The sequence below is a fragment of the Serpula lacrymans genome (assembly GCF_000218685.1).
Source record: "Serpula lacrymans var. lacrymans S7.9 unplaced genomic scaffold SERLAscaffold_9, whole genome shotgun sequence".
Classification (NCBI taxonomy): domain Eukaryota; kingdom Fungi; phylum Basidiomycota; class Agaricomycetes; order Boletales; family Serpulaceae; genus Serpula; species Serpula lacrymans.
In genome coordinates, this window is record NW_006763298.1 from 566651 (window position 1) to 587375 (window position 20725).

At 45.4% G+C, this 20725-nt stretch overlaps 9 protein-coding genes across 9 annotated transcripts; 3 read left to right on the forward strand and 6 right to left on the reverse strand.

The window, feature by feature from the left end:
* Positions 1-1758: 1758 nt before the first annotated feature.
* On the forward strand, positions 1759-5109 carry SERLADRAFT_450563 (ribosome biogenesis protein; the record flags this gene model as incomplete). Its single annotated transcript, XM_007320522.1, has 9 exons — positions 1759-2204; positions 2257-2371; positions 2424-2543; positions 2603-3213; positions 3270-3648; positions 3699-3830; positions 3893-4192; positions 4242-4448; positions 4502-5109. 9 exons carry the CDS (start codon positions 1759-1761, stop codon positions 4916-4918), a joined length of 2727 nt encoding a protein of 908 aa, XP_007320584.1.
* SERLADRAFT_362272 (glycoside hydrolase family 5 protein) lies at positions 5097-6810 on the reverse strand (the record flags this gene model as incomplete). The annotated part of the gene is made up of 6 exons (XM_007320024.1): positions 5097-5537; positions 5595-6124; positions 6186-6444; positions 6501-6583; positions 6639-6658; positions 6719-6810. The coding sequence occupies 6 exons, from the start codon at positions 6808-6810 to the stop codon at positions 5097-5099; spliced, it is 1425 nt and encodes a 474-aa protein (XP_007320086.1).
* A 334-nt stretch (positions 6811-7144) lies between these two features.
* Positions 7145-8475, reverse strand: SERLADRAFT_471294 (uncharacterized protein; the record flags this gene model as incomplete). Its single annotated transcript, XM_007320025.1, has 4 exons — positions 7145-7309; positions 7376-7543; positions 7602-8049; positions 8119-8475. The coding sequence occupies 4 exons, from the start codon at positions 8397-8399 to the stop codon at positions 7202-7204; spliced, it is 1005 nt and encodes a 334-aa protein (XP_007320087.1).
* Positions 8476-9413: 938 nt separating this feature from the next.
* SERLADRAFT_471296 (carbohydrate esterase family 4 protein) lies at positions 9414-12050 on the forward strand (the record flags this gene model as incomplete). Its single annotated transcript, XM_007320026.1, has 11 exons — positions 9414-9643; positions 9897-10198; positions 10256-10346; positions 10405-10470; positions 10532-10549; positions 10628-10648; positions 10704-10750; positions 10866-10913; positions 10969-11151; positions 11235-11406; positions 11463-12050. The coding sequence occupies 11 exons, from the start codon at positions 9523-9525 to the stop codon at positions 11681-11683; spliced, it is 1290 nt and encodes a 429-aa protein (XP_007320088.1).
* An 899-nt stretch (positions 12051-12949) lies between these two features.
* SERLADRAFT_450566 (uncharacterized protein) lies at positions 12950-15231 on the forward strand (the record flags this gene model as incomplete). Its single annotated transcript, XM_007320027.1, has 7 exons — positions 12950-13142; positions 13209-13287; positions 13353-13882; positions 13939-14095; positions 14149-14363; positions 14422-14745; positions 14802-15231. 7 exons carry the CDS (start codon positions 12982-12984, stop codon positions 14920-14922), a joined length of 1587 nt encoding a protein of 528 aa, XP_007320089.1.
* A 409-nt stretch (positions 15232-15640) lies between these two features.
* Positions 15641-16152, reverse strand: slh12 (hydrophobin; the record flags this gene model as incomplete). The annotated part of the gene is made up of 3 exons (XM_007320521.1): positions 15641-15679; positions 15740-15885; positions 15929-16152. Coding segments are annotated over 3 exons (360 nt in total), but the record flags the coding sequence as incomplete, so codon positions are not given.
* An 857-nt stretch (positions 16153-17009) lies between these two features.
* Positions 17010-18013, reverse strand: slh13 (hydrophobin; the record flags this gene model as incomplete). The annotated part of the gene is made up of 3 exons (XM_007320028.1): positions 17010-17392; positions 17444-17602; positions 17659-18013. The coding sequence occupies 3 exons, from the start codon at positions 17866-17868 to the stop codon at positions 17336-17338; spliced, it is 426 nt and encodes a 141-aa protein (XP_007320090.1).
* A 350-nt stretch (positions 18014-18363) lies between these two features.
* shl14 (hydrophobin) lies at positions 18364-19214 on the reverse strand (the record flags this gene model as incomplete). Its single annotated transcript, XM_007320029.1, has 3 exons — positions 18364-18665; positions 18721-18876; positions 18934-19214. The coding sequence occupies 3 exons, from the start codon at positions 19114-19116 to the stop codon at positions 18618-18620; spliced, it is 387 nt and encodes a 128-aa protein (XP_007320091.1).
* Positions 19215-19756: 542 nt separating this feature from the next.
* SERLADRAFT_393542 (uncharacterized protein) lies at positions 19757-20425 on the reverse strand (the record flags this gene model as incomplete). Its single annotated transcript, XM_007320030.1, has 2 exons — positions 19757-19844; positions 19907-20425. The coding sequence occupies one exon, from the start codon at positions 20276-20278 to the stop codon at positions 19976-19978; it is 303 nt and encodes a 100-aa protein (XP_007320092.1).
* Positions 20426-20725: the final 300 nt, after the last annotated feature.

The following is a 20725-nucleotide window of genomic DNA, read 5'->3' on the forward strand; positions in this document are numbered from 1 at the left end:
AGTACATACTCGATGTATTATTCTTTAGTTCAATATTGGTTTGGATTTGCACCTATATCAATACTCTTCAACTCTCATACCCTGCTTCACTGCCTTTCAGCAAGGACTTGACCAGGCATTGTGTTTTGTTATATAGCTTCATATTTGTTGCCTAACAATAAGAGCCTATATGTGGCTCTACAAATGCCAGAGGTTTTATAACAGGTCTGACAATTATGACAACTTTATAAGCACCTATAAGCAAGTATAGCTCTGTATTTGCTCTATATAGCTACCCCCATTTTTCCTGATGTAGCAAAGGATACCTCTAGCCCTAGAGCCAGAGGTGTGATGTGTCAGGCAACAAATACGAAGCTATATAACAAAGCACAATGCCTGGTCAAGTCCTTGCTGGAAGGCGGTGAATCAGGGTATGAGAATGAAGAGTATCGGTATGAGCGCAAATCCAAACTAATATTGAACTAGAGAACAATACATCGAGTATGTACCTCTTTATATAGTGAACGGCAATGGTCAGACCGAGAAAGGGAAGAACTGAGAAAGTGGTCTGACCAGCTAGCTAACCAATAAGAAAAAAGGAGAAGGTGGTCCGATCTATCATATTTACTAATTGTATGAGAAAATGTATTGGTAAGGGATGTGTGATTGGCTGTATCAGTAAGCCCATGAGAAGGCGCTGACTCACAACCTTCTTCACTTATCAATATTCCTCCGAAGTATTCCCAGACATAGCACTGGATCATGGCTATGTCATCTGGATATCTTCTCGAGGGTCGACAACAAGTCTACCTCGTCGTAGGTACGATAGGACGTGAGTGTGAATAGAGAATAAGAAGAAAAAGGATAAAAGTAATAAGACACCTGCTGTAATCTCTAGTCCAAGGGCAAGAGGAGTGACGGGGATCGAGTCTGCTAACCACGACATGACGGGAATGCGATAAGAAAAATTGATTCCTCACATGATGGGGAAAGTGTTTGAGAACCAAGACATGGAACAAAAAGATAAGAAAATGTAAATGGTCCTTACAGGTGCAGTGAGTGTATGTCCAACATGTAGGGAAGCTCTTAAAGCCGCACTGCTCCTTACAGAATACATGACAGAGCAAGATGGCCCATTGGCATGAAAGCTGGAGGGGTTTCTGGCTTCATTCTGCCATCAGTTGCACTTGGATGAGTTTGAAGCAATGGTTCTAAGCCTTCTTACTCATTATTTTCCTCATACCTATTTACTAATCTTCAGTGTATTCAGTCGCTATAATTCAATTTATGCCATTATGACCATTTTTTTCATACATCTCTGCCATCCCATAACTTGTGACAACCCATAGATTTTGAGCTGTCCTGACCGCTATGGGATATGACAAGTTTGACTGTATTGAAATCTTTTAGGTTATTTTTGTTGTATTCATAAATCTCATAGTTCCCATCAATATCCTCTGCATCTTACATGACAGAGTATATAGCACAAATACCACATTTAATTTATTTGAACATGCACTATTATCAAGACTCCCACTATCAATGCTTTCCTGAATGTCAGAGTCGTTATTTACCTCCATATTTCTCTTGTAGATGTATTTGAATGTACAAAGATCTGCAGTGATTCCATGGTCACTGATATTCATTGGGTTTGGACGTGCTGTCGCCAAATCTTGCGCCACTCGTGTTTTGCTCAACAAAAATGTCGGTGTATGGGATGATTATATAATACATTTTTTCAAGAGTCTGAATCGACCTCAATCTTCTGTGGAGGACAGTATGCCTCCCAGATCTACCAAATCTCCTCCAATGGTGGTCGAACTGTCATCGCAGTGGTATGAATCAGTACCTCCGTTGTCTGCTTCTTCTGCCCCGTTGCCCACCGTTAGCTCGACGCAGCTTGCCTCCCTTATGGATCGTGCATCCTCACTTCATTCATCCGCGACCTCTACATATCAGTCTCATTCCTCTTCCACATTGACATCTTCAAAGTCAGAGTACTCTTTTCTGCAGAAGATCTTGCAGTCTGGCACTCTGTCCGATAGGCTTAGCGCATTGACCCTGCTTGTGCAAAGCAGCCCAGTATATAATATCAAGGCCCTGGAAACCCTCAAAGGGATGGCAGAAAGAGGAAAGGGAAAGGGTGGAAGAGAGGAGAGCTTGAAGGCCTTAAGATGCATAGTGGATTGGTGGGTTGGTGGTGGTGGGCCAAGTAGGAAGCTCAAGTAAGTTTCGCGACCAATGTCAGACGCAAGTCGAGACTAAATATACGCGTAGATATTTCCGTGATCAACCTCTGCTACATCCTTCAGTGACCGATCAACATCTGTTGCTTTGGTATTTTGAGGATTGGTTGAAGAAGTTCTTCTTTTCTATCCTGCAGATCCTCGAGGTTCGTCTCTATTCGATTAGTCCGCAGAGTAAGCTGACGCCTTTATCATTAGACCTTATCTTTGGACCCATTATCATATGTGAGGATGCAAGCTCTGTCTCTCATACACAATCTTCTTCTTGAAAAGCCCGAGCAAGAGCACAATCTTTTACGCCTCCTGGTTAACAAGTTGGTATGTGTCCTGTCCTTTTTAGATGTTAGTTACCTATATTCACCATCAACTTGTAATAGGGCGACACTGAAAAATCCGTCTGCTCACGCGTCTCATACCACCTTCTTCAACTTCTTCAACTACACCCATTCATGAAAGCTATCATTGTGCGAGAAATGACTTCATTGATCCTCCGCCCACCTTCTTCTGCACCTTCCGTGACTGCGCCATCTTCTAATACTCATATCCGCTTTACTGATGAAGCTCCTAAATCTAAATCCAAATCTCAGCCAGCGCCTCAACCAAAAAAGACCGGAAACGATCATGCTAGATACTATGCGACTATCACGTTCAATCAGATCGTGTTTGGCCCTGGCGACAGAGAGGTAGCTCTCCAAATTATTGACGTCTACTTTCAGATGTTCAAGGACTTGCTTGGCGAAGGAAGCGGTCTCGACGAACCAGAGCCAGTAGCGACTGTTGCTGGTGACGAAGGCAAGGAAAAGAAGAAGGGCAAAAAAGAGAGAGATTCCAAGGGTAAAGGTAAAGTGAAGCCGAAAAATGCTGCAGTCGAGGTCGGGGCAGGTGGCTTCACAGAAGTGGAAGATGCCCACTCAAAATTGATTTCTGCCATATTGGCTGGAGTCAATCGCGCATTGCCTTACGCAAAACTAAGCGCTACCGACGTTAGGTGGGTCATGATTTGTCAACTAATAGCTCTGACGCTGAAAACAATATTCTCGTCAGCTTGAATAAACATATCGACACTCTTTTCCTAATTACGCACACCTCAACCTTCAACATATCTTTGCAAGCCCTCGTCCTTATCCAACAGATATCTTTTACGCTCTCATCCAATCGCCCACAAACTCCTTCAACGTCCACGTCACATTCACGAACTATCACAGACCGCTATTACCGTACACTCTACGCTTCCCTTCATGATGTGCGCCTGGCGGCCTCGTCGAAGCAAGCTATGTATTTGAATCTGTTATTCAAATCTCTCAAAGCCGATGATGACGTAGAAAGGGTGAAGAGTTTTGTAAGGAGATTTATACAGATACTTGTTAGTGGTGGCGGAGGCAGCACAGAGTTTATTGTTGGTGGGCTATACTTACTCGGAGAGGTAGGTTCTCCAGCAAGTGAATCCGCTGCGATTTATTTACGTTTATGTAGCTATTCAGTACGGTTCGGGGCATGCGCGATATGCTCAAACAATCCACGAGCAAGGATAACGATGAGGAATATGACCCGAAAAAGCGCGATCCTCGATTTGCCCATCCATCATCTTCCCCTCTGTTCGAGTTGGTACGTTGCTGGTCAAATGAGGAATACGAAAGATAAATTGTTGACTCATGTTCTTATTTCAGATACCTCTCCTCAATCATTATCATCCCACCGTGTCTCTGCACGCCCAGCAACTTCTGGATGCTCGGCCCATCACCTCCAGCGCGGATTTATCGTTAAACACACTTTCTCATTTCTTGGACCGTTTCGTCTACAAAAACCCTAAGAAACCCAAGCCAAAAGGTGCTAGTGCTATGCAGCCTGCTGCTAGTGCTGCTGATGGGATTGGTGTGAAATTAACCAAGGGCGAGGTTGATAGTGGCATTCTGGTGAATGATGAAAAATTCTGGAGGAGAAAAGTGGAGAACATTCCTGTAGACGAGGTACATTTTTTTTTCGGGTTAAAGTGTCGCATGATTGAAAATTTGGTAGGTATTCTTCCACAAATATTTTTCAAGGAAGAACGAGAAACAGAAAGCAAAGCCAAAAAAGACCTTGGACGACGAGGAAGAAAGCTCTGATGCAGGTTTAGACTTGGGAGCCGAAGACAATGACGATAGTGCTGCTGCTGAAGAGAGCGAAGAAGTGAAAGAGGAGGAGGAGGAGGGTAGTGATGCGGAAGAGGCAGAAATTTGGAAGGTACGTTGTCCCAATTTGCGTGTGCTGTTACCAACAAATGATACTCTGGAAAGGCAATGAAAGCGACAATGCCAGCAGTGGCAGGTGATGGTGATGATGACCTTATGGAGGATAGTGACAGCGTACCATCTGACCTGGATGATATGAGCGGGGATGACGCGGATAATGACAGTCAAGAGAACATCAACACGAAGGGCGGCGATGCATTTTCTCTGGCCGAAGAGTCCGACAATGAGGACCTAATAGATCTGGATAACGAAGTCGCAGAAGGCCTGATCGAATATGATGGCTCTGACGCTGATGATTCAGATGCTGAAGAGGCGGAGTGGGGCGGCTTCAGTGGTGGCCAGAAGAGAAAGCGAGAAGAAACCGCGTCTAGCGAGCGCAAGAAACTACGGGCCTTGCCAACGTTCGCAAGTTATGAGGACTACGCGAAGATGATTGAAAATGAACCAGAGGATAACATCTAAAATCAATCCATTATGTTTCGAGATGGCGCCCCTGTTGACCAACGAAGTCGCGGCGGCCGCTATTGAGTGTCGACAGGCTTAGTCTTTTTTCGTATTTACTCCATACAAAATACTGGATTCTTCGCAATACAGCATATGTTTCTCAAATTTCCTTGATGTCAAGGACAGTAGTACATTGCTATTTCTTATATGATGCTGCATGGTCCGTCAGAACTTTGTTGAGCCCATCCCGCTTCAGGCAGTTCTCGAACTTGAAGCTAGCCGCAACCTCATCCAGCTGCCGCTCGTCCAACCCTATGAGCGTGTCTGCCCACTCCTTTACCATGTATTCTGCCACCAACATAGTCCTTGAAAGTCTGGCAACTCGATCTTCCAAGCTCCAGATTGGGGGGTAAAGGTGCCTGTTGGATTCTGGGACGTTATCTTTGATGAGATCGGTAATCGGTTGATATATCTGCTTGACATATTTATCGTTCGTACCCCAAGCGTCTACAGCAAGGCGAAATTTCCGTGCAAGGAAAGATTCGAAAAGCTTCATGTAAGGTGTTTCCCGTGAAACATACACCATTCCTTGGTAACCGATATCCTTGTAGAGCCATATAGACCAACTGAGCTGGTCCTGCAACAATGATTATTTGAACCAGATATATAACCCAGAAATTTTAGATATACACACTTCGTGGTATATATCCAATTGATCTTTCAGCACGTTATACCGCCTTTCGTTGATTTCGTCAGTCGCATCGCCATCGTATTCCCTGCGGGCATAAACAGGACCCCACTCTCCATTCCATACACACAAGCCTTTCTCATCCATCCAAGCTCTTTTGCGTTTATAGGTGTCTCTCATCTTCTTCAGTTGTTCAGGTGTCCTTGCATACGGCTCTGGAGTTTTCGGGAACCCATAAATGGCATAGTCGTGGATAGCATATGCGGTATTGTCCCATCGCTCTTTGGCATCGTCCGGGAAAGCAGAAAAATCAATTGCGTAGGTGTTTCCATCTAGGAACAGCGTGTGATTAGGGTCGACAGAGCGGATAGCAGCATGTACTCTGTCGTAGAAATGCACCAGTCCTGTTCCTTTCGGATCAGCAGGTTCGTTCATAGGATTATATCCTGCTACCCATGGATTATTAGCATAGTGACGAGCGACCTCCGTCCAGAGCCAAACGAGCCTATCCTGGAAGTCTTTGTGGATCCAAAAACCTGATTTGCAAAATTTCTGTATTTAAGGCTGTAGAGACGTGCAAAGTGCGAGCGCACCAACCTGCGATATGAGTTCCAGCATCAGAGTGCCAGCCGCCATTCTGACCACCTGGCGCTGTATGCATGTCAATGATGGTGTAAATGGAATGCTTGGAGCACGCCTCGATGACACGATCGAGATGGCGAAAGCAATCTGGCTTCATTGTTCGGGGATTCAAGTTGTCCTCAAAATGTCTGTAGTTGATAGCGATGCGGATACAGTTCAGACCCAGCGACTTGAAGAATGCTGCATCTGGCTCTGCAAAGAAATATTCCAGGAACTAGCATGATAGTCATGCGTTTGCGAGTGCAAGAAAGGAGCGAGGTCGCCACGCACTTTGTCAAAGAAGAATTCAGCTTTGCGCCCTCCGATAGCCTCAGCTAAAGCTTCTCGAATCTGAAATTCGCAACCAGGGTATCCTAGAACAACCTTCGTTAGCGAATAACAGTAACATACCAATATAGCAAAGCCCACCAGAGATAAAGTTCTCCATCCTGAGAACCCATGTAAACAGCAAGTCAGCCAAGTGATGTATGCCGCATGAGCAAACTCACGTCATCCAACCACCAAGACCAGCACCATGCAAAGTGATTTCATTACCGTCACCATTCACAATTTTCGTTCCAGAGACCTTGAGAAACGACATGATTGATTCAGTACGCTCATTCATCCTGAACAGACTGATATTTATATCATGAAACTCAGAAAATACCTCACCTGGTCACCTGTACATCATAGGTCGGACCGCTGATCAGAGTAGTTCGTAACACCGACGATTCCCCGAAAAATATTGAAGAAATAAGGGCTGATTATGAGTGACAGTAAGCTGGACGTGAATATCATACATTCTTTGTCCATGAGTCGATTGTATCCTTTTATATTTGAAGGATAATTCAAACTTTCCTAGAAAGCAGAAATTAGTGATGCAGACCTCGAAAGGGATTCGTCTTTGACGATGAGAAGCCATTGATCTCCATCTCATGATTCAAAATAGCCAGTGATGAGTATCATTTTGTTTTGTGATAGTGTACATGCCGCTATCGGTGGAGGAACCTATCTCTGGCCTTCTGGTTCCGTCTTATATCCTCATCCTTGAGTTTTGCATCCAAAGCAGTCCAGATGCTACGGGCATGCACTTCACCTTCCTGCACAAAGTAGTCAGCACAGTCCCTATAGCCGAGCACAAATTTGATTTATAGATATCCACTTACTTTTATTAGGCTTTTAATCAGGGGAACGTCAACGCCACTAGGACCCAGCAAACGGAATGTTTGCAGGCGAGGTTTCTCAGAAGGTGGCAATGAGAACATTAGATGTAGGCGTAATGGAATGGAAGACTCTTCCTGCAGTGCTGCATCGAGGAAGAACACTGGAGGCAACTGCAGGAAATATGTCAGCTAATTTGTCGGAAAATAATTTCATAACATAAAGACCGACCAGATTTAACGTCACACATATAGGCCATATATTCCGCCCATCCAAGATTTCCCCTTCGTCCCAGTAATCAGGAAGTTCGAAATCGGTCACTTTTTTTGTTATCCTAGTATCGAATCCACTTTTGCCCTCTTCATCCATTTCTATGTCTCGATTTCCTTCTGCATTGTTCCCAGCCTTCTTCGCTTGATATTCCACACTTCTTGTTCTCGGTACTTTAGTATCCCACAACGCTGCTCTTGCTGCCATGAATAGTGCATCACACACGTTCCCATCATCAGATAAGACGATTACATCGAGGTTCAGCAACCACGATTTTTTTCCAGGTATGATACCTAAGTTTTTGGGTCGCAGTGATGGATGAGACACTGTATCATGCAACACAGATGTCAGGTCATGTTGCAGATCATCCAATGCTCCTGATGGGAGGTGCGGGTATGCGGCTGGTGAGCTGCCTTTGCATGGGATCAATTAGAAATACACATAAAATTGAAACCAAAGAAAGACGAAGTAGGCGCACCAAGATACCGTGCCCACTACTCTTCCTCCATCGACACCTTCCCCATCCGCTACTGTCTCAACTTCCAGTTTCACAGCAGCCAATATCTCTGTGCCTCCCCCACCATCGTGTGCGTTTCTGCCAATGTTAATGCGAGCACTTCCATTAGCCAACGGTGCTACACCTGTTTCGAGTGCTACTGCGCGGAAGTCGTATAAAGCGCGACCGTCTGCACGTAATGGAGGTTTGGAAAGCAAGGAAGACTGGATGTATGATTTTTCGGCCTTTGAGAGTGAAGACATGGGTATAATTACAAAGTGATAAGGCAAACGTATAACCAAAAGATATGATTACAACTCCATACATGCAGATTACTGTAAACTTTGAATTGCCACACGCCTATAGCTATAAATACGATCACCACCAACACGATGTACTCCACTCATGGTTGATATTATTTATGTGCTCTTGCGTGCTGCGATATTCCTGGCTTTCAACGAAGGAAGTCTCTTAACATAAGAATGATCGCTACTCATACACTTGACCACCTTTTATCACTTGCTATAAATACTGACCACGGGATGAGTATTCGGAAGGCAACGGTTCGCATCGATTGGCGTGTTATCTAACTCAGCAGTAAAAGGTGGGTTCTTTAGCGCATGGATAGATCGTGATGCGCATTACTGAACTACTGAAGATCCAGAAATATACTCTTGCAGGAGAGCTGTGAAATGCCAGGCGAACAACTAGTCAAACGTTGCGATAAAATCTTCGTTTGGGACGTTCCGTATCGTGTTGATATGCGCACGTAACCTGTCGGAGCATGGGGACCTCGTCTGACAAGGCCCCATGGCGCTAGGACTGGAACTCGATAATCATCCGAGCGGTGCGCAGGGGGAGAACTTAAGGCAAGCGCTCCCGAGTAATGTGACTACTTTGGGTTCGAAAATAGATTTCGCTTTCGTAGGCCGATGATACTTGGTGTTTCTTGAATAGCACATTGCCATTTTCCATGTGCATATAGCCCATGGAGGCAAAGATACATCGAGCCAGCCATGTCTTATCATAGACGGGTTGGCAAGGGAGACTACAAGGGACGAAGATGGCACCGATTACCAGGGCGGAATGCCAGCAAAACGTGGCCGGGTTACTAGTATAGGTCCCAACAATGGCCGTAAATTGCTTTTTACGGTAAAAGAAAAGGGCCGGCTCCGTGCTAACGCCTCCCATCATTGTCACATCAATTACCCACACCAATCCCTGGTCCCGCAAAAAATAGCAGCAAAAAATAGCCGTTACCACTAAATATAGACCTCGCCCTCGTCGCCATTATTTGTACCGCCTCGTTTTTAAAGCTCCATCATCTGTCTGTCTCCTACCACCACCCACCACACAAGCGTATGCTCTAGGTTTCTGCTAATCACAATGCGTTTGTCGTCGTTCTTTACCACCTCTTCTGTCTCTTCCGCTTTCTTGGTCGCATCTTTCGTCTCCTCCGCCAGTGCTCAAGACCGCACTACAGAGACTGCTGAGGCTGCAATCACCAGTAAGTATCCTCTGGATTCTGCTCGTTGTACTTTAGACGCAAGAGTACCTCATCATCTATTATGATGCTTTATCGGCAAGAGAAAAGTTCTTTTGTTCCAAAACCTGTCCAGCCACCAGGTCTCCAGTACCTAGCTCGAATTTTGGTCAAATTTACTCTTCTGCACTATGTTCTTACATTTCTCCCCATACGCCAACCCCCCTTTGTGATGTATTTCTTCTTCTTCAGATACTGACATCGTGTGCCTTACTAGATGGCACCGCAGAGTGCGTTGCCTATTGGTATCCCCCCGTCTCTGAAGCGGCATACAACTTCCCCACGAACTGGCAGCCAGCTTCCATTCTCTCAAACGACACAGCTGCGAATGCCAAATATAACAGTATCTCGAGTCAAATCCCCAACATCGCACCCAAGGGTACTCAACCGGCTTCGCTAGAGGGTAACTTCTCAGGCCTGTCGTACTCATCGTCCGACCCAGACTGCTGGTGGACATATGATCAGTGCACGACTCCAAAGGTCGCTGGACTTAAGCCTGACATGGCGGGTGTATCTGAGGTGCGCGCTGACAGACAGAACTACTGACAAGTGGCTTATAGTATTTTCTATTCTTAGCCTGACACACTTGGCTACGGATTTGATGATGGCCCCAACTGCTCCCACAATGCATTTTATGATTATTTGCAAGACAACAATCAAAAAGCCAGTAAGTCAAAGCCGCTTCAGACTCATCAGCGAATGAATATCTTAAACTTCAACGATAGCTATGTTCTACATCGGTAGCAATGTTATGAACTGGCCTCTTGAGGCACAGCGTGCCCTGACTGATGGTGAGTCCACCATTGACTATATCGTGTGCTACGTGATGTTGAGCGAATGTATTGGTTTTAGGTCACGAAATTTGCGTCCGTAAGTACACAAGTTTTGTCTTTGTTTTCCCTTAGTCCAATGACTAAAATTGTGGTTGATATTTATAATCTCTCATAGACACATGGTCTCACCGTTACAGTACGTTTTATGGTGGTCATACAAAAAGACAAAGTGCTGACTATTCACCATATAGTGACTTCGTTGACAAACGAGCAGGCCTTTGCGGAACTCTATTACAGTTAGTCATCCCGAATGTCTGATTTTTGGTTGATTCGTACTGACGAACTTTTTCAAATAGCTGTCAGTGTTTCATGCGAATAAGTTACAAATATGATTGGACTGATCGATCAAATAGATGCAAATGATCAAATTGGTTGTCGGAGTTACCCCCACCTGCTGGAGGGTATGTTGTCAATCTTGATATCCCATTCGCCTACTTATTGTACATGTTACTATAGCCCCCCTTCGGTGACGTTGATGACCGTATCCGCTGGATCGCGAACGCTCTTGGACTGAAGACAATTATCTGGCAGTATGACTCCAACGACTGGAAGGCTGGTATCGATGGCATTACTGATCAAGATGTTGACGATAACTACATGAATTTGATCGCCCGTGCTCAGAATGGGACATTCAGCACGGTGAGTTGATTTGCCTGATGTTTTTCACACTATTTTCAAATACTTACTGTTCGTGTCATCATCTTTCATGATCTGCATTCTAGTCCGGCACGATTATGCTGACCCATGAGCTCAACAACTTCACTATGTCTGAGGCAGTTAAGTTCTATGATCAGTTGAAATCAGCATTCAAGTACCTAGTTCCTATGGGAGTGGCCAACAACCAGACCCAGCCTTACGTTGAGACCAACTACTCGCTGCCTACCTTTGAAGCTTGTGTGTATAAATTCATTTTGTTTTACGATGCAATCATTGACCACATTGACTCACAGATGTCAGCGGTACCACTGTTGTCACAGGCGGGACACCTCAATCGAACTCATCTGGATCAACTTCTGGATCAACTTCTGGATCGACCTCGAGTCTGGGATCTAGTGGCAATTCTACCACCAAGCCTTCCAGTGGTGCGGTGAGTCAGGTAGTCTTCAGCAAGGCGGGCGCGCTCGCAGCAACGATGGCGTTCCTGGGAGGTGTGACGAGGGTTTTAGCATAAATGCTTTTCTTTTCTTCCCAGGGTATCTGCGTTTGATGTCGTTTCCTTCTGTTCATTACTGCCTTGTCGGTGTTACCCTGCACGATCTATGCCTTGCGTATTTATCGCCAAACCCTCCCGCATCGGTTGGCCAGCCGTTATGGACACTCGGTCTCTTTTTGTTATTCCATTTTTGTTTTCAATACCCCCCTACCCTGTTGCCCTGTTGCGTAGCTGGAACATATCTGCGCTATAATTATCAGTGCTTTTACCGCTATGTGCATGTCCCACTCCTCACACGGTTCACTTGTTTTTGGATTAGAATTCTCAAGGATACGTTTTGGAACATCACTACAGTAGCAAGGATCCTCAATCACATTGCTTATTTGAAAATAGAGATTTTTAAGATTCGTGCAATGTGATGCATGGTTCCAAGAATATATAAACAAGATATAACATGACTTATTTATTTTTACCCATCTCCTCTGCTCTTAAGGTACGTTGTCTTTGATGTTCTTGTGGGCCTAGGTATGTTCCTCAGAACTTGATTGCTTGACTATCAGTATCATCGGGATCTGATTGTTTTATTTTTTTTTAGGAAATGCCATTCATTCCACCTGTCCCAAGCAGACGAGGGTGTTCATATCTCAATGTAACTGAAGGGTTCGTATTCTTGCATGCGGGCCCATACACTCCCGAGTACTGATTATTGAATGCTTCCTTCGAAAATTATCTGTGATATTAGGCTGAGAGAAATCCGACCTTGTCTGGGTAGCATTTTACTTACAGGTAAAATTTTTGTGTAACGCCTTTTGTATATGTGATAGGCTTTCCTCTGGTGGAGTAAAATACAAAGAATTTTTTGGAAACCAGGGTAGCTCTAGTCATAGACAGGAGACATTTCCATTTCAACTAGTAGTCCCTACGTTACAAGGTGACCATTGCTGTAGGGATTGCTATCATTGCACCTCCCGTGGTTGCTATTCGATTACAATGGACATCACAGGTGTTGATAATCAATTTTAATCGATGAATAGTATGGCTTTTCCAGTGGCTCCAGTGACCTGTGGGATAAGATAGTTCGAGATATTTAAAAAAACTATACGCCGAAGGGGAGTCGAACCCCTGCCGCTTGCTTGGAAGGCAAGCATGATAACCGCTTCACCATCGGCGTCTCATCAACTTTTGCCAACTGTGAGAATATGTCGAGTTATCTAATCAGCCGCAGCTCGAAGACACGGACCGAGTAAACGCATCGTACACAGCTGTCAGGCTTGTTCTCTATTCGCGACTATCATCATTAACACTAGCTGCAGGCAATGTCTCTACAGCACTTTGGCAAAGGTGCCCTTCGTGTAGCCAAAAACTACACAAAGGGCTATTCAGACACGCAGGCAAAAGTCCGGGATGCAACATCAAACGATCCGTGGGGTCCTTCAGGGACACAGATGAATGAGCTTGCTCAACTAACATATAACCAGTGAGCTCCTGTTCAAAATATCTAATCCGAGTATACCATATAGTGTTCATGGCTCTACGTTTTCAGGAATGATTTCGTCGAGATCATGGAGATGCTTGATAAGAGACTCAACGACAAGGGAAAGAACTGGCGTCATGTCTTCAAGGTGCCACATCATTGTCTACCATATTATCGACTTCCCCTTTCTCAACTGCGCTATCGTTTATGTAGTCCTTGACAGTTCTAGACTATTGCCTCCATGCTGGCTCCGAAAATGTTGTCATATACTTCCGTGACAACGTCTATATCATCAAAACCCTCAAAGAATTCCAGTACATCGATGAAGACGGAAAAGATCAAGGAGCAAATGTCCGACAGAAAGCTAAGGATATCACGAACCTCTTGCAAGATGAGGCTCGTCTACGCGAGGAGCGCCGCTCCCGCGCATCTATGCGTGACCGTATGATCCGTGGTCAGGGCGGTGCGGAAGATGATGATGAAAGCATTCCTCGTGGAGCTTATGCGCCTCCTGCAGGACCTCCCCCTGGACGACGAGGCCAGAATCAGAATAAAGATGAAGATGAGCTGCGCCGTGCGATAGAAGAGAGCAAGCGTACGCTTGCAGAGGAGCAGGCAAAAGCCGGTCAGATGACTGCGGAAGAGCGAGATCTACAGCAGGCGATCAGGCTCAGCGAAGAGGAAGAGGCTAAAAGGAATAAGGCAGTTGAAGATTCGAATGCCTCTGCATTGTTTGACGATCAGTAGGCGTCATCGTTCGCCCTTCTGCTATCTTGCTGAACCGAGTTTCATCTTGCAGATCAAATGGAAATGGAAATGGAAACGGAAACAATCCCTTCCCGTTTGTGGATCCAACACCGTATGCGACAGGGTTGCAGCCTCAATTCACCCAGATGCAGCCGCAATTTACTTCTTTCAATCCATATCAACAACAAGCTCAGCAAGAGGCAATGCAGGTTTGTTGATGTGACTCTTCACATACTATATACTTTCTGAATATATACTGTAGGCAGAATATCTTCGTCAACAACAGGAATGGATGCAACAGCAAGAGCTGCAGGCGCAGGCTCAGGCTCAGGCTCAGGCTCAACAGGCTCAGGCTCAGGCACAAGCTCAAGCACAAATGGCAGCTCAGCAGGAAGAGTGGTATCGTCAGCAGCAGCTCAATCAATTCCAGCAACAATCGCAACAACAGCAATTATTTGCTCAGCCAACTGGGTTTGGGTGCGTTTCCATTGTCTCTTTTGTTAATTTACCGGGTGTACTCCAACTTTATGCACAGCTCAAACAACCCTTTTGCTCCTACGTCTTTCTCGCCACCACCCGTACCATCGAACACGCATATGCCTGCTTCTCAAGTTTCCTCGGATGCACCATCGTTCAATCTGCAGGGCACGTACGCCAACTCGTCTGCGCCATCTTACGCGTCTTCTGCATCTCCCTCGAGGTTTGCATCGTCGCCATCCCCAGCAGGAGGGCAATCGCCAGGTGGAGCTGGTTCGCAGAGGCAGCCAACACGTGCAGATCAAGAACATGCTAACCTTGCAAATCTTTTTGCAAACAGAGAGGATGGGCAGGACACTTTCGGAAATACCGGACAACTGCGGTGTGTATTATCTGCTTCTTAACGCTACCATTTATGCTGATAGGGTTGTCTTCCAGGTTTGGGCACACCGACGCTGGCCGGCTTGTTGCACAAAAGACGGGCGCACCAAGCCATAACCCTTTTGCGCAGCAACAACAACAGGCACAGCACAGCGAGCAACCATTCTTCTCCATCTAATCTGTCGAACTTTGCTCCCATCATCTACCATATCTCTAGCTCTTTTTCTCTTTTTTCTCAGTTTTCTTTTCTTTTTTTCTATATTCATATTCTTTTGTTGTTGTGGTCTTACCCAATTCTCTATTCATCCTCTGTTCCCTATCTTTTTGCCTCGTTTTGGCAATCGCGTCTTCTCTTCTTCCCGAAAATCCCTCTCCAAATGGTCGCAGTGATACCCGCCACGTTCCGAAAACGAACAAACACATTCCACTCTCACCATCCATGAGTGATTTCCCCTGTAAATATCTGGAGAATAGATTCGACGTTTCTAGGCCCAACGAACTATGTAAAGCATCATATCGAGGTAATATAAGCAAACTTGAAGCCAAACAATTATTCGACTGTTAAACTTTGTGAGGGAGAGTATGATTTCACGAGAAAATGGTGCAGGCGCATTCACATTCGTCGTTGACATACTTATGTCGGATTGTTAGACGAAGCTCATAGGGGTTGGACACATTGATATCGATTGATTGTCCTATCACTTAAAGGCGGGGGTCGAAAGTGAGCTTAGGAGTTCCCTGACAGTCAACTACAGAAAAGCACAAAATCCGTGGACTACTTAACCCAAAAACTTCATGATAAACACGAGTAAGAAATGAACACAAACACGTGTTGGTCACATTTTGCGACACCCAGACCATTTTACCCCAAGATAACTATAATGCCTTCTTCACAAAATGTTGATCGGGCTGCAACCCACATTGATGAGACCGTTCTGTGATGACGATAAAAACGTGAGCATTCTGAGTAAGGTCGCATAAAATGAAATACTAACGAAATGGGCGTCAGTGCAGCAGACGGGCTGCGAGGTGCACTGGGGGCCAAGTCCGGCACCGATGCCAGTGATAGGGTTGCAGTTGAGTCCGATTTGCCCAGTAATAGGACCAAGGATCCCAAGCGATCCCAAGAAGCCAGAGAGGCCTGCAGAGTTGGACTGTAGGATCGGTATGAAAACAAACTCCACGGAAAGTTATATCATTAATGAAACTTACATTCTCAACGCTGTTGCAGCATTGGATGGGTCCGGTATTGCATTGCCCAGAATTGCCTGAACCGCGCGCAAAAACGGGAGATGGTGTCGCAGCTGCGAAGAGCGCGAAAAAGAGGAAGACGCAGACAGTAGAGATGCGAGCGAACATGATAGAGGTTGGTTGGTGAAGCTGTAAAAGGATGGTAAAATTCCCTGTTGCTTTCTTTCCCTGAAGTACTGACTTTTATACATTTTCAATGCATCGGCCGCCACTTGGAGGACTTAGCGAAAGCATTCCTCAGGATGAACGGTCTCGACTGGAGAAGTTGAAAAAGTGAAACTAGTAGGGTTTCATATGTGGCGCCTATCTGATCTCCACTAAACTTGAGACACAAAAGTGAACATGACTTCTGAATCACATCGCGTAGAATTCTGACCTCCTACCCAGGCTTCCCTGGGTGGTGATATCGACGTGTTCCTTTAGTCGAAGGGGGCTTGTCGGGTTGAGGCTGCATAACACTAGCGGCCAAAAGCCATGACAAGAACCAATTAAACACAAAGATAAGGACTCGCCTTTCTTCTTCGGTTCATACTCATCTAGAAGAACAGGAGCCCATTATGATTGCGATCGTATTTGAGCTATGGAAGGCACGGCATAAGGTTTGCGTTCTGAGACCATGCTACGATAACTGTCACCCGGCGGTGAAGACTCGGCCGTTTGAGGAAAATTCAAACTTACTGGCTTTTTTTACCCAACTTCCATGGTGTATCGTGAATATGGAAACACACGCAGAAAAACGATTAATACTAGTGAGTATGGCTGAAAAAATGCGGGGATTTAGTATATGCAGTCAAAACAGTTGGACGGATAATGTTCGACTCGGCTGCAGCACTGTGCCAGTCTTAGCACGTCAAACTCCACTCATCCAAGCGAAGAGCGCAAGTCCTGTCATACAGCTTGCCTCAGTAAACTATAGGCAGGCAAGTAGTATCAGAGCGGTGCAACCTGATGGCGATGATATAATTACATACGCTTCAATCGTCGTTGCATATGACCCGCAATACTAGTAATCGCACCCTTTGCTAGCCAGCCGATGCGGCTCTCATTATCATACTGGCTGGTTCGACTCGGCAAATCATAGTATGGTACTGTTGAAGTTATGGTGCTCCAAAAAATCCCTGCACTACAGAAGGCGCAGTCTGGCCGTCACATGAAAAAATAATTGTATCATCTGGATTATGGAACATATCGAAATTCGAAAGCATTACAATGTTGTACTCGCCTGTATGCGCATAGTTTGAAGAGAGAAAAAATAAAATGAAAGTGTCCTTCGTCCTCTTCGCTAACCTACACTCTTCGTTTACGACTCACTCTCTCGCTTGTCATGGTGAATGGAGTCACTATAGTTTTAATGCGTTGATAGGAGAACAGCCGAGGTTAAGTATACCAGAGGGACCCTATGGACATGTAATTAGATACTGGATTGGGCAATGTTTTACAGAACCTACGCCGAATGTATCACCGCTGCAACAGACAGGTTCTTGGTTACAGCTAGTGCCTGAACCAACGCCCATAGGAAGTATGGGCGAGCATCCCATACCGACCAAGCCTTCGATAACCGCGCCGAGTGGAAGAAGACCACTCAATAAGCTCATCGAGTCGCTTAACTGAAAGTTCGAACGCAGGGAATGAGTACACATACAAGGCGACTAGTTCTACTCACACTCTGAGTACTGCTACAGCATTGGAGAGTGCCGGTGTTGCACATGGTAGAAGCTGTAGTGGTGGTTTTTGTGGTAATGTTGTTGGCGCATGGTTTATCTTTGACTACGGGTAAGTGGTTTGTGGTGTTCCCAGGTCTGAAAGTCGGACCAGCGACTGCGAATGAAGCAAAGAAAGGCACAAGGAGAAAGATAGATAAATGGGCGTGCATGATGACTCCAGAGCCTCTACAATGGGAGAGGTAAGAAAAAATGGACAGGTACGAAGATGGAATAGGTGGGGACAAATTAGGTGGACGCAAGGTTTATAAAGGTTCAAGTTTCTGGCCCATTATAAATCTGCACGCTGTCTGCGCCACTTCCCATTGGACACATTTTCTGTGTAAAATAGCGATAAACAGACCGGGATGCACAAATAAACTCAAAGAGGGGTTTGCAGTTCTGTCACAGCGCCGCCATCGAGCTCATGATCTTAGTAAAAGAAAAATACATCCACTATCTCGAACCTAGTTTTCCATATATGGACATTGCTTGTCACGCTTTGATCGACGCGGAAGTTTCTCAGAATGCCGATCCTTTGCCGAGGACTACGCGTACCGAATGAAATTGTGCGTTAGATTTCGGTTAGATTGACATGACTCTCATTCTTACTATTGTGTCAGTTTCTATCCAATTGATAACCTGGCACACGGCAAACATTGTTTTCACGAATTTAAAAATATTGGAATTATTTAAAGCTGGGACAAATCTGACCTTGTATATAAACGACAATCTGTACAGGACCGGCTCTATCCATAACAACGATGGTAATAAATAAAAGCCGATACACATCGAATTGGAAAGCACTACAAGTACGCAAGGCTGTACTCGGTGCAAGAAGAAAATAACAAGACTGGTAGTTACTAAAGTGGTCTGAATTGTCTTTGAAGAAGAAAAGGATGGGAAAACATCATTCTTGATTTTAAGGGTTGACGTTAATGGGAGAACAACCGACGTTGATGAGGCCGCTCTGTATTTGATTGTAGTTGAGGAAATAACAAAAAGGAAAACTGCAAAATCCTCACAAATGAATCACCGCTACAGCAAATAGGCTCTTGGGCACAACTAGCACCGGAGCCAACCCCAATGGGAGCGAGCGGGGAGCAATTGACACCCAAAAGGCCTCCGCCAAGGGCAGCAAGGATGCTCAGGGGGGCACTGGCGGTGAATACGCTGCTGGCCTGAGCAAGGAGCAGATTCAGCCTGAGTTATCTAAATCTGGTGTATATGCGACTTACCGAGTGAGTACTTTCGCAACATTGGAGCGACCCAGTATTGCACTGGCTGCTGCTGCTGCTGCTAGTACTACTAGTACTAGTGGCTGCTCCTTCGCGACGGACGACATCCACGGGAGAGGGGATGGCGAGAGCAAGAAGGGAGAAGTAGAGGACGAAGAACAAGCTGTAGATGCGAGCGAACATGGTGACTTAATTTTGGTATGGAGGGAGCGACTGTGAAAGAGAGTGTCTGTACAAGGGCGGGCGAGGGAAAGTGACTGGTGGAGGGTCGATTGAAGTGCGAGGCTTTTATACAATTTAGCATTCTCTAAGTATTCCAACATTCGTCACGTTTATGGATAAAAATATTCTAGAAATCCAAGGTGCCAGTGGCTGGATGTATTCCTTTGGGCATTCCGTGACAGAAGTCCATTCATTGAGATTACGTGCCTTCCTTCGAATTCTCTCGATCTAGAATATCTATTGGATGCATAAGGTAGCTATTCCACGGCAGGGATGAATACAAGCTTTAGAAAGATATTTTCGACCCAGGCTCTATCTTGAACTTGATCTACCTTATATGGAAGGCCTTTGTGGCGCCACAGCTGTGATTGAATTAGCGTTGGAGCACTTTTTGCACTCGACTTTCCAGATTTTTCAGCGCTGCGTGGTCTTCACTCCAAGGACACAAGAACATACAAACCATTTGAGCATACTTTATCCATTCGTGATGATATATTGCTTGCTTTTCCACGTATCGAGAAACGATCGTTCTTTTCTTCGAATTTGGAACCCTTCCTTATATGCAGAGATAAACTGTAAAGCCCCCGTTTCTATCAAGGTTCTACGACTCAGACTGCCAAACCGACGATGAGGCTACCAGTAGGTGGAGCCTGACGATAGACTCCTCAGAGACTTGATGCCCACCAAAGGTGAACATGGAACCTTTGAGAGGGCTCGCACGGATACAATTATTTATCCAACGCATCTACAGGCGAAGATTGTACCAGTCGAACCTGTTCATCTCTTCTTGAAGCTGTTCGGCTCTCCTACTTCATCAGCTTCACCGCTGGGTTTGATCAGGCGGTATCACATCCGACCCTGTCCTATCGAGCTCATAACAAGGCAGGACCCAACTTCCGTTCGGCTTGTGTATCGCTGGGGTAATCGTTGCTTCCCGCCCGAGTTCGTCGAGTGCAAGAGCCTCTCTTACATTGAACATACGTTCTCGCCTTTCTACTTTCTGTCTGGTCTCATGCCTCGACGCAAATCCATATGCACTTGATGTGATACCTGCATGAACATCTATGGCAGCTAACCATAAGCACATCCCACCAAGAATCCGCGAATCCGACATCTGGGCCATCCTGCTACACGTATGGCAATCCACAAACTTCGAAGCACCTTTTGATCAGTCCTCGTTGATCATGCACTTTACTATTCGCACCCGACGTTCTTTTCTCATGGTGCCTTTCCCGGCGCCGCATAGCCATGGTGTAGAATCCTGCCTGCGGGTCCGAATCGTAGCGGCGCCTAGCGCCAATCCCCGACTCTGGGGTAAACACAAACAAATCTTAAGGCAATGCTAAAACTCTGTGCATGAAAACTGTTGTGCCAACTTCATTTTCAAGAGCATATACAGGTTTGTTTACTGATACTGATAGAAGATGATATGATGTTACCAAAAAAAACACCCATTTTCCTTAGGCTGGTACAAAGATTCACACCATTATTATGAAGTATAGTCCAACATCTCCCAATGAAGGTCTAGGTCTTCTTAGTGGGCCATCTGTCTTCAGGAAACATTTTATAA